This window comes from Limulus polyphemus, unplaced genomic scaffold, assembly GCF_000517525.1.
Source record: "Limulus polyphemus unplaced genomic scaffold, Limulus_polyphemus-2.1.2 Scaffold249, whole genome shotgun sequence".
Classification (NCBI taxonomy): domain Eukaryota; kingdom Metazoa; phylum Arthropoda; class Merostomata; order Xiphosura; family Limulidae; genus Limulus; species Limulus polyphemus.
The window spans coordinates 746948-759262 of NW_013665859.1; the positions used below are offsets into that span (position 1 = coordinate 746948).

General features: G+C 30.9%; 1 protein-coding gene across 1 annotated transcript in view; it reads right to left on the reverse strand.

Moving 5' to 3' along the window:
• Window positions 1-1296: 1296 nt before the first annotated feature.
• LOC106478789 (40S ribosomal protein SA-like) overlaps window positions 1297-12315 on the reverse strand; it is a 19236-nt gene continuing 8217 nt past the window's right edge. The window contains exons 2-6 of the mRNA XM_013939358.2: window positions 10650-10812; window positions 7234-7598; window positions 6568-6696; window positions 2512-2631; window positions 1297-1586 (exon numbers count right to left, since the gene is read on the reverse strand). Coding sequence (XP_013794812.1) covers window positions 1434-1586; window positions 2512-2631; window positions 6568-6696; window positions 7234-7598; window positions 10650-10782 — 900 coding nt within the window. The 5' untranslated portion in view covers window positions 10783-10812 and the 3' untranslated portion in view covers window positions 1297-1433. The remainder of the gene's footprint in view (window positions 1587-2511; window positions 2632-6567; window positions 6697-7233; window positions 7599-10649; window positions 10813-12315) is intronic.

Sequence of the window (12315 nt, forward strand, 5' to 3'; positions counted from 1 at the left end):
TGGGTCTTGTTCAATTTACTGTTTGATTTTTACCTCTTTAATCAGTTATGGTTATATATTTATTTAAAACTGGGTTGTCTCATGATTGAACCTTTAATTCATCAATCATGTCCACTATAGTTATATTTGAAGGCTTTGAAATCGATTAAGTGGAAAGCAGTAAGTCGACTGATAATTCTAAAGAATGACTTCACATCTAGTAACTTGGACACTACAGTGTATATAATTATACTGGTAGTTAAGCTGTGTACGGTGTTAACACTTATAACAAACTTGCAGATTACAGCCACATGCTTTCCACGTTTTATTTTTTTTTATTACTACTTAAAATTCTCCTCCTATTTTAACATATATATATATATATATATAATGTACAGGAAATACGTCATAAACTATCACGTTCCTGGAAAACGTTAGGGCCAAAAGTACACTCTCTTTCTCTCTCAGGCAACGAGCCAAAGCTAACACTGAACGACTGATAGTTTACCTGTGGTGTATCTACTTACTAGGCAACATTAGTATACTATTTAGTTTAAAGTAATTCCAAATATTTAGCTTATTCTGTGCAATAATTGATTAAAGGCACACTTACATATAAATAAATGTTTAACACTTCATGTTTTCACCTTGATAGTGTACTACGAAACGTTTAACACTTGATGTTTTGATCATGAGTGTATTACAAAACATTTAACAATTCAGGTTTTGATCATGACAGTGTATTACAAAACATTTAACACTTCATGTGCTTTTGCCCTGATATCACGGTGCATAAAGTAAAATTTTATACAACCTTTCAACAACTACAATGATTACCTGTCTCTACCACAATACCCACTTATTTCAACAACTACAGTGATTACCTGTCTCTACCACAACACCAACTTATTTCAACAACTACAGTGATTACCGGTCCCTAGCACAATATCCACTTATTTCAACAACTAGTGATTACCTGTCTCTACCACAATACCCACTTATTTCAACAACTACAGTGATTACCTGTCTCTACCATAATACCCACTTATTTCAATTACAGTGATCACTTATGTAGTCATTATTACAGCTACAAGTCTGATAATTACAAGGACATCATACAAACTTACATATGATGTTAGATGAAAGCTAAATAAATTGTTAGAAAACTTATCATTATCTTTTGTATAAACCTAACACGTTTTTTATTTGTTATAACAAATATATAAAAAGGGTAATATGCCTTTATTTCATAACTATATCTATGGGGGGAAAGTTATCTAAATTTCTTGAAGCAAAATACAAAAATTCAGACAAAGCTTTCTCTTTCAAAGTTTTATCTTTAATCTTATTTCTTCAATTACATAAACTCAGACAAAGCTTTCTCTTTCAAAGATTTTTACTTTAATCTTCTTTCTTCAATTTAATCTTGGAGAGATGACCAATGGGTATCATTTTTAATCCCAATTGTCGGCTCCACTTCCTCCCCAGGCTGGAGGTGCTGCTGGTGTAGGACCTGCAGACCAATCATCCGTAACAGCTGACCAATCTTCTGTTGGAGCTGGGGCTGCAGCAGGAGTACCCATTACTGGAATTGGCTCGGCTCCCCACTGTTATGAAATATATATATATATTTAAGATCACAAGTCTTTATTTTATAGCTACAAAGTGGAATAGTTTAGCAAATGTTCTAAATTTAAAGTTGAACAATAATTTATGATACTTTAGCTTCTAAATACTTAACAAACAGTAGCTGAAAGATAATGAAATATTTTAGGATTCAGGAAAATATTAAGATAATTGAATTTACAGAGGAGCAAACATGCAAGAGTTTAGCAAACTTTTGACAGATGACAGACGTTGTCTTGTATTTGGTGTATCATTAAAAGAATGTGAACTGCACGTAATGAACATACCACTTGATCAATATATCAACACACTTAATTCACTTGTAGTTGAAAAATGGTAACTATTTATCTTTATATACTGCAAAGGCTAGTCAAGAAACATTTGTAAGATACATTTCACAATAAATGTCAATATTCCAATAATTTGGGCCTCATATAAGTTTATATAAGTTAATTGAAAACCACTGAATTCTTTACCACTAGTGAAGGTTTCCAGTAGAATAAGGAATATTTTAAGAACATTTTACTATAAAATTACAATCTTACTGCTGAACATACATAATACTTTACTCTTTAGTGTCAACAACCCTGAATTACATGCAAAGTATTTAGAGTTGCACCCAATTTAGAAACATTAAACTAGCTCACACTGACTGAATGTGGGCTAAGACTTGCCAGGTGTAGAGCAGCTCACTGAAGTTCACTACGTTTTAACATAATGTCATTATATAGAGTTGAACCTATTAACTTCTGAAAGTACAAGAAATGGCCTCTGCAGCTTAAGTAACAAAAAACATAATGTTAAACCAATCTAAGTTGTTGACCAAATCAAGAACCCTCGATACTGATACAGAAACTTTTTTTAAGAAGAATTATAATTGTTTAAACAGAGTAAAGAAAACCTTACATCTTCCACATCAGGCTGTGGAATGCCTACGTCGCCACCACCCCACTGCTCTGTTGGTGCTTCTGTTACTTCCTTTGGAGCCTTTTCTTCTTGTACTTGAGCCTGTTCTTCTTTCTCAGCCTAAAGCAGAATAAGAATAATCATTTTACCCTGTCTCTAGTATAACTACTCCAGAAAAGATTTCTGTTCAACAGGTTCACGACATCATGCTCCACTGGTGGTACATATGCATGTTTTCTGTTGGACGTCATGTACCACCCATGGTACACACTACCCATAAGATATAACTCTACCTCATGTCACCAAAGTCCAATACAAAGCATTTATTTTGTATGGATGACTATAATGAAGCCACACCTTCCATCATGCACCACTGGTGGAACATGAATGCCATGTTGAAAGGACAACTGAAATACATGATTAAATCCCTTTTTATTTTAACATTACATCTAGAGATTGGCATTAAATTTTTGATTGTGAGTAGTTGAAGCAAAAAAACACTAATTGACACTTGTTTTATAAATAAGAAACCTGTAATATAATAAGGATAGAGCTATTATCATCCACAGTAGGGATTATTTTATCTGATGTCCTTTTTTACAACCATAAAATTAGCTGTATCTAAGGTATAGTTCACAATGAGGCCTTATGTTCCTATTGATAAGAACGTGTTAATGACAGAAGCTTGTTACAACCAACATATAAAATACAATAAAGGATGAACAGAGATAATACAGATATTAATGAAAGGTCTTTAAGTCATTTATAAACATGTAACAATTCTAAAAATGCTTTTCACTGATCCAATGGTAGCCACCCACTTCTGATCACAAAACTGTAAACCACTTTCAATGATCCTATGGTATCCGCCCACTTCTGATCCCAAAACTGTAAACCACTTTATTGTAGGCTGTCACTATTTACTCATTTATCTTTAAAGAAATACCCATTTTTATGAACTTTTGGCACAAAGTTTGAGTATTTCCTACTTGGCAAATTACTAATAAAGATAAACACATTTGCCATTTTTTGTTTGTGAAATATGTAGCAATATCCTGTTGATCTTATGTAAATCAAATAATGAAAACATGTTTTACTGTCAGTGATAATGGTAATAATATTTTGAATTAAAACATACATTTACAGTAATTAAAAATAATTAAGTAGACAGTAAATTATTTATCTGATATATTGTCATCAAAGAAAATTTCTAACAAATGCATGTAATTTAACAAATACTTTTATGAAAGAAAAGAATGTCAAAAGAAACTATAAAAAATTCCCAGTTCTGTAGGCTGTTCCTAAAGTCTTCAAAATTTCCCACCAAATGCCTTTCTTTGGCCAATGCTTCCGGCAGTGGGACCAGAAAGGCAAGGCTGAAAAATACTAGTGAAATGCTTAAAAACAAACTTTCAGATTTAAAAAATACAGTAATTTGGAAACACTTTTAATCATAAAGTTCAGTTATTTACAAACAGTCTGTTTATAAAATTGTGGCTTAGATGACGTTATGTCCCACAAGTGTACATATTCAAGTCAGACTTGCTGAGGATATGTCTTATCTTTTTTTATATAAACATGTCCATATGACAGGTTTCAATATTCAGTTACTACCTGTTAAAGGTGTGCACCAGTATACATTACAGGATTACACTATCAACTTATAATTGTTCCTAAAAAAATCAAATCCAAATGTATGAAGTCACATTTATTGGCATTTATTCATTTTATTGCTAATTATGTAAAATAAGGATGGTAAAAAAGATATTAATTGAAAACATACAGTAAAAATACCATTTAAAAAATATATATACAGCAAAAAATAGTGACCAGAAATTTTTTTTTAAAATACTGAATATTATACCATATAAGGTCACACTGGTTAAAGAAACTCCCAAAAAACAAACTACTGATCAAACCACTTTATTTACTATAATTCCTGCTCTATCCAATCCCGTTAACACTTTTGCAATAGGAGCCCCTTTAAACACTTTTCTCTGCAAGTCACTGTTACATTCAAAATTTAATCAAACACCTGTATTATTAATGTATGTAAATGAAATTAATATTATATTGTAAGTTATGACTAAAGTTCTATTGTATCCAAGTTTCAAGTCCTTTATTCAAAATGAACCTTTATAAAACTACTTAAAACTTTAGTCACGTGACTACAAACATTCTCTATTTTGTATCTTCAATAATACGTAGGTAGTTAAGTATAGATAATAAGATGATTATACAACCTTCTGACCCATACATTTGAAAGTTCTTTGAATGAATGCAGTTGAAACAAGTAATACATTTTTTAAACCTCTAACAGGTGCCACACCCACCTTCAACAGATTTGTTTCAGCTTTGTAGATGTTACATACACATGTGTATACTCATTAGAACCTCATTTTACACTGTAATCTAACAACGGTTATTTTAAAATTGGCATGCAGTTGTCATCATGGATTACATGTAACTAACTGTAGTATTGTTGGCTGCTTGATCAACTGTACCACTTACAGTTGTTTCTTACCAAAATATGTTATAGTTAGAGATACAAGTTAAATTGTATTTAGGTCTTACTTTTATATTTTAGTTAATTATGTATTAATTATGTTTTAAAATACATAATTAAAAGGTTTAAACATTTTATAAATATACATCATACTCTGTGTCAGTTATCAAGACTTACAATATTACATGGTGCATGAATATTTTGCTGAAGGGTTGCGCATGTCTGCCAGAGACACTGTAATATGCCTTGAAGGCACTGTTGACTTGTGTCAAGATGAATAATAAGTGGCAAAGGACAAGAGAGGAAACTAAAACTTAACTATTAAAAATTAACTATGTGTGAAAAGGAAAAAACCTGAAATTACAATTTTAACAAAAGGAAAATCTTTAAAGTTATTCTATAAAAAATTAAAAGGTAGTTATTTCATTGCATTGTACGTTGATGATAATAGCTTGTTAATGATATGGTAAAGAAAATGAAATATAAAACAAACATTTACCTTAAAAAATCTTTTGATGTTCATTTAGGAGGATTTAGAAATTATACAAACGAAATATGAAAACTATAAGATTAAGAAAAGTATTTTTATACTTAAAATTAAAATCACCTTGCAGTTGATTTGTTAGTTTCAATGCAAGTAACTACAGCAGAAAAATTAAATTTTTAGTAAAAACAATTATAATAATGTTACTATTTATGTACAAGATACTTATGATTTTTAACAAAATCTTACCAGTTTTTGAGAGTATACGTTAAGAAGTCTCAGTTACCATATGTATTGTTAATAATGCTTGGAGACAGCTTGAATGGGTAATGAAGAAAAACTTTAATATAAGTTTAGCATAACAGCAAATGTACAACGTTTCGACATCATCAGGCACCTTGTTGAAACGTTGTGCATTTGCTTTTATGTTAACCTTGTATTAAAGTTTTTCTTCATTACCCATTCAAGCCGTCTCCAACCATTATTAGTCTCAAAGTGGGTTCCTTGTCATCGAACATGTATTGTTGTACAAGTGAAATTCAAAACTCGATTTCCACAAATTGCACAAGCCCGCCGCAAAAGGATTAAAACTGATTTTATAGCTGTTTTTAAAGTTTCATTAATAAATGCTTGAAAATTGAGAAACAGATAACATATTCTCAAAAAGATGATATATCATTCTAAATCTAAAGCAATTTTTTAGAATTCTAAAACATCAAGCATGTTGTTTACAGAAGTGAATAATCACAGTTACATAGAAATGATATTTTACCACCTTATTCATTAATTACAGTAACTTACAACTTGTAGTTTTATTCGGTCACAGAAAAAATACATACTAAACATCACAATTCGACAACATAAAGTTTACTTAAAATCTATGAAAGTGGTTGAAGTAATGGTGAAAAAATATTAAAAGCCAGAGGAAACCCCGATAAACTATAGCATCTATTTTAATGCATCAGAACACTTCATAGAGAAGCCATTCTTGACAGCTAGGTATAGTTTATACTCAAACATCAATAGTAGAAATACAAAAATATTTCATAAAAACTATAAACATCACCTCTTCAGGGTCACGGTAGAAGTACAGATCTACCATCACATCCCACTTGATGGCACGGCTGATGGTGCCCCTCATCCTCAACACTTCTCTGGCTAACATCCACCACATCAAGCCAATAGAGTGAGGGCCCTTAAACAAGTTAAAAATGGAATTACAAAATGTGCAAATAATTTTTCAAGTTACTCTATTCATATTTTTACATCTTATCTAAATAAAGTAAAAAAAAACAGCATAGCATTCTTTTCTCTACAATTTCATATAATTAACCTGTTTATTGTAGTGTCACAAAATTTCATACAGTCTACTGCTTGATTTGGCTGCAGGATTGTAAAGCTGGTCAGCCAAATTACTTCATTACTGTAATATGTAATTACATGATTGTCACCTTATTGTTACATGGTATAGCAATGTCAACATTACTGTAATATATAATTACCTTATTATTACATGGTATAGCAATGTCAACATTACTGTAATTACCTTATTATTACATGGTATAGCAATGTCAACATTACTGTAATTACCTTATTGTTACATGTTATAGCAACATTACAGTACTATATAATTACCTTATTATTACATGGTATAGCAATGTCAAAATTACTGTAATCACTTTATTGTTTCACACAATAGAGCACTGTCAATATTACTGTAATATATAATTACCTTATTATTGCATGGTATAGCAATGTCAACATATCTCATAGGAGAATCTGTATTACAGAAGGCAATAACAGGAATGTTCACGTAGGAAGCTTCTGTCACAGGCTGGTGGTCAACTCGGGGATCAGTTACAACGAGGAGGCGGGGCTCTCTGAAAGCAGCCTGAATCTGATTGGTGAATGTTCCTGGGGTGAATCGTCCAGCAATGGGAGTTGAGCCGGTTGCCGATGCAAATTTAAGAACAGCTCTCTGGCCGTATGGACGGGCAGAAATAACACAGATGTCTGCGGGATTTTCTATAGCAACAATGGCTCGAGCAGCAAGCAGAAGTTTCTCCCAGGTTTTTTTTAGGTTTATCAGATGAACACCTGCAAAAAAATGCAAAGTTTGATATTTTAATGATTAGACCTACAAAACAGCATAAGATATATCTAAATATAAAACAAAAATACAACTTGGTAATAAGACATGTAATTGTGTGAACATATCATTTATGTCTTAAACACTCAAGGAAAATTAAATACTTTTAAAACAATTTCTCACTGCGTAACTTGAAAAACAATGAAATGAAACTCTTCTCGTGTCATTGTACTCAAAAATAAAACACAGTTACATACACAGCTAATCCTTTTGGACCAGGTGTTGTCCTTGATTTTTTCCTTCTTATAGTGGAAATATTTATAATCAAATTGCATGAATATTTAGGGAAAAATCCTACTAAATTGTATCAAGTTTTGGCATAAAAAATTCATACCTTAATTTAGTTGTTTTTATCCTTTTTTATGCTGCAAAACTTAACATTTGTTGTGAGACACTCCTTTTAACTCTTTCAACACAGATTCAGTCCCAAGGACTGACCTCATAACCATTTTGTACTTGTTATAGTTTTCATGCTGTAAATTTTAAACTAGTAAGTGTATCTACACAAAATTTTGCATATTATCAGTAAACATTACAAGGTTTTGTATAGTAAATATAATATAAGATTTCTTAAGTAATGATTTTCTCATGCCTTTTTTAATGTCAACTATCCAACATGCAAAGTAATGATGATTTTAAGAATAAAATGCTATTATGGATTAGAAAATTTTCATATTTCACATGCAAAATCTTTATAGCCCCCAGATAATTATCAAACGTTTCTTAGAAAAAAAACTTTGTATTTTATCTGTTATTTTCTCTACTGTATCTCTGTACAGGTTGGGTTGATTTGACCGATCTCGTAACCACCATAAAAAATTAGGAAATAAACACACATTATGCTTTTTTTGTTCTAGAATGACAACAAATTATAACACAAATGTTTAGTCTAAATACCTTAAATCTCGTAACATTATACATCTATATATATATTTATAACTTTACTTTATATTGACCTTTTAGTCGTGCCTGGCTAACATTACAGAAGATGCAATAACGTGGTCCACATGCACTCATATTACCGTATCTACTAATATAAAACTGGTCGCTACTAAGTAACTTGTCTTGGCTGTGTTTTAGTATACTAGTATTTTGTAAAATACAGTCATATATCAATTATTATACATTATACATGTATATAGATTATTGCTATTTTGAAAAAAGTTCTTAACCTTATTTTTCTTAAACATAGAACAGTAAATAAAGAAGTATAGCAAACAATTATCTCTTCTAGTTATGACCTTTGTATTCAGTTGCTGCTTGACATAGGTTGCTAAGCCTTTTAAAATTGTGTACATGGAGGATGTGAAATATATTTTAGGTTTTATATATTCATTTTGAAATAAGTAAAATCATATATTACTATATCAACACCACAAAAATTCCACAATAATTTATCAAACTTAGTAATGAAGCTGTACTTGGGTCTAAAAAAATATTAAAGTTCGAGCTCACTAATGTCTCACCTTATTGCTTGGAATCTAGCATCAAAAGAAAGATTCTGCTATGCAAGTACTTTGCTGAGGTTAAAAAAGCCACTAGAGGAACATTCTGAGCTTTCAATTGGTTATACACATGTAATTGGGCAAAGTAGGTGTACGTAAGCAAGTATTTTCAAACATTCAAGAGACGGGTGGGTCATCTTTGTTGATTTAATAAATATATTAATATCTCAGAAAATAGAAAAGAGCTTGTCAATACCGGTAATTTGAGTTCCTAATTCGTAAAAAACTACAGACTTTGTATTTGGACTTTATAAACATCTAATTTGAACCAGTGCTGCATTCAACATACCACATGACACACAAAAATTGATATTTAGGATTTTTAATATTTACTTCCAAATTACAAAATTAACTAATTTATAATACTAAAATTTGAATTGTAATCTACAATCTGATACCAAACTTATTGACATACATTCACAAAATATTAGTTCAATAAAATTTTGAATGCGAGTCGACACACACGATGATAGTAGGGTTAAAAAACATTAAAAATACATTTTATTTTCAAATATTTTAATACTGATTAGAGAGTTCTATTTTATATACATTTAACTAGTTTCAACGTTTACTCTAAGTTGTTGATCACTAATTATGACCATAAATCATTAAAAAACTAACGGATGACATCACAGTAGGTAATAATATTCTTGGTTAACAACAATTTATACCTGATATTTCTTATCAGTAAATTATAAGTTGTTTACTTTACACTGTTGACTTTGATACACTTAATATTCAGTAAATACACACTTGAGTCACTGGTATATATTGCTGTCACATACTATACTCTCTAAACCTAACCTGATGTTTTTTCATAGAAGAAAATTTCTGTAACTTTCATAGAAATATGATTTAGTATAAAAACATTTTCAGAAACACCCTATTCCTGTCTATTTCTAGTTGGTAGAATAGCCCCATCCTATTCCTGCCTATTTCTATTTGGTAGATTAGCCCCACCCTATTCCTGTTTATTTCTATTTGGTAGATTAGACCCTCCTATTCCTGTTTACTTTTATAGGGAAGACCAGATACACCCACAACATTCCCAGCAATGGTGGGCTGCTGGATACCCATGATGTCACTACTTTTCAATTTTTACACATTCCTTATTTACTCCCAAACAATGAAGGTTAATTTTCTGAAAGCACATGTTTTACCAAGTTGTTTTTTTGTGATTTATCAGTTATTTTTTTTATTTCAATGTTGAATAAATTCCACTTAAAACCAAAAGTCCCAAATCTCTCAACTACATCTTAATTATAACTAAATGTAACCATCTATAAAAACAAGAGAGCCATTTCTACTATCTTTTATTATATTCCTTCAAACTCATTATTTATAACACTGAAATGGAATTAGTTCATAAATTTAACATTCTTTTTACATAAACCCAAGATCTGTATTTAAAACCCCAATACAACCCTTCTACCAGGTCAACCTGGAATTTAATATAAAAGAAATCAAATATCCTTGTCTTCCATGCATACATACCATCAGACCGTCTCTTAAAGACATACTGCTCCATCTGGTAGTCGAGATTATTGGTCCCAATATGAGTACTGCAAGCAAGAAACTTAGTAACATCATCCTGTTGAAGAGCTAAGACACTGAGACCTCCAGACATTATTGCTGGCCAAGAGTTACGACGGACAACCTTTCAGAAAGAAGATAAACACAAACAGAAAACCTTTTGTAAATAAAACACAAAGAATAGCTTTATAAACACTTGTAACAGTTACACTATAAATCACTTGTAATTAAACTACACAGAATAGTTATATGAACACTTCTAACAGTTACACTATAAATCACTTGTAATTAAACTACACAGAATAGTTATACGAACACTTGTAACAGTTACACTATAAATCACTTGTAATTAAACTACACAGAATAGTTATACGAACACTTGTAACAGTTACACTATACATCACTTGTAATTAAACTACACAGAATAGTTATACAAACACTTGTAACAGTTACTCTATAAATCACTTCTAACAGTTACATTATAAATCACTTGAAAATAACCATTTCTCTACTCAGCAGTTCAAAAAAGGCTGAGATTATTAAAACAGTAATAAAGAGAATATAATTTCAAACAAGTTATTAGTTCATATAACACTCATATATAGTATATTAGTTCATATATAGTAATGGATTTTATCAATTAAATAATTAACTTGCCAGGCTTTTAGTTAGAAACAAATTTTAAGATTATTTACAAAAACTTTAGAAACCCGGATCCAAAGTTGTTTTCAGACAGAATTACATGTATATATCTGTTAAATTCATAAATATCAATTGGCAGGCATAATGAAGTGATTATATTTTTAGGAGAACATGAAAAATGTTTTGAAAGAACATTGATTTCTCTTCTTCAGACAATGTTCTGTTTAAATATGCAGTACACTCCCCCATTATTAAATCAATGTTTGTTAACTTACTAAAATAATAGTATTATGTGTTACCACACACAACAAACATCTCTATAAGTTACCAACATCACCAATGATGCAGTGTGTACTGTTAATATTGTTAGGACAGCGGAAGTCACGTGACACTGGAGTTTCTAGAAAGATCATTACTTATTGGGGAACCTCGCAATTGTCCCAGTGTTTGCTAGACGCCTTCTTTTTTAGTATATAAGCCAGCGATACATAGAATTGCATAGATAGATAGATTGAAGATAGAGATAATTGAGTCAAGCGAACAGTAGGCACCTTAAGTAAAGTGTGTGAATTGCTGTGATTTATAGCATGTGTTATAAAGGTTGTTAAGCTTAAAGTGACTGGAAATTCTGTGTATTACAAAGTTGTATTGAGAAACAATAAACTAGTTTTAATCAAGGAAGGACTTGTATCGCTGAAGTTCTTCAGAAAGAATTTCTACAGGAAATTAACAAACAAGCAAATACATAACAAATTGGTGTCAGAGAGTGGGACAGAAAATAAAAAACTACAGCTTAGCAGATTTGATGGCAGCAATACAAGAACAGCAAAAGAAACAAGAAGCGAGATTACAGCAGTTGTTGGAGGAGAAAGAAAAGAAACAAGAAAGACAACAGCAGTGGCAAGAAAACCTGTAACAGTGACAGCTCGAACAGCAGCAGCAGCAAAAAAAAAAAAAAAAGAAAAAAGAAGAAGAAGAAGAAGAA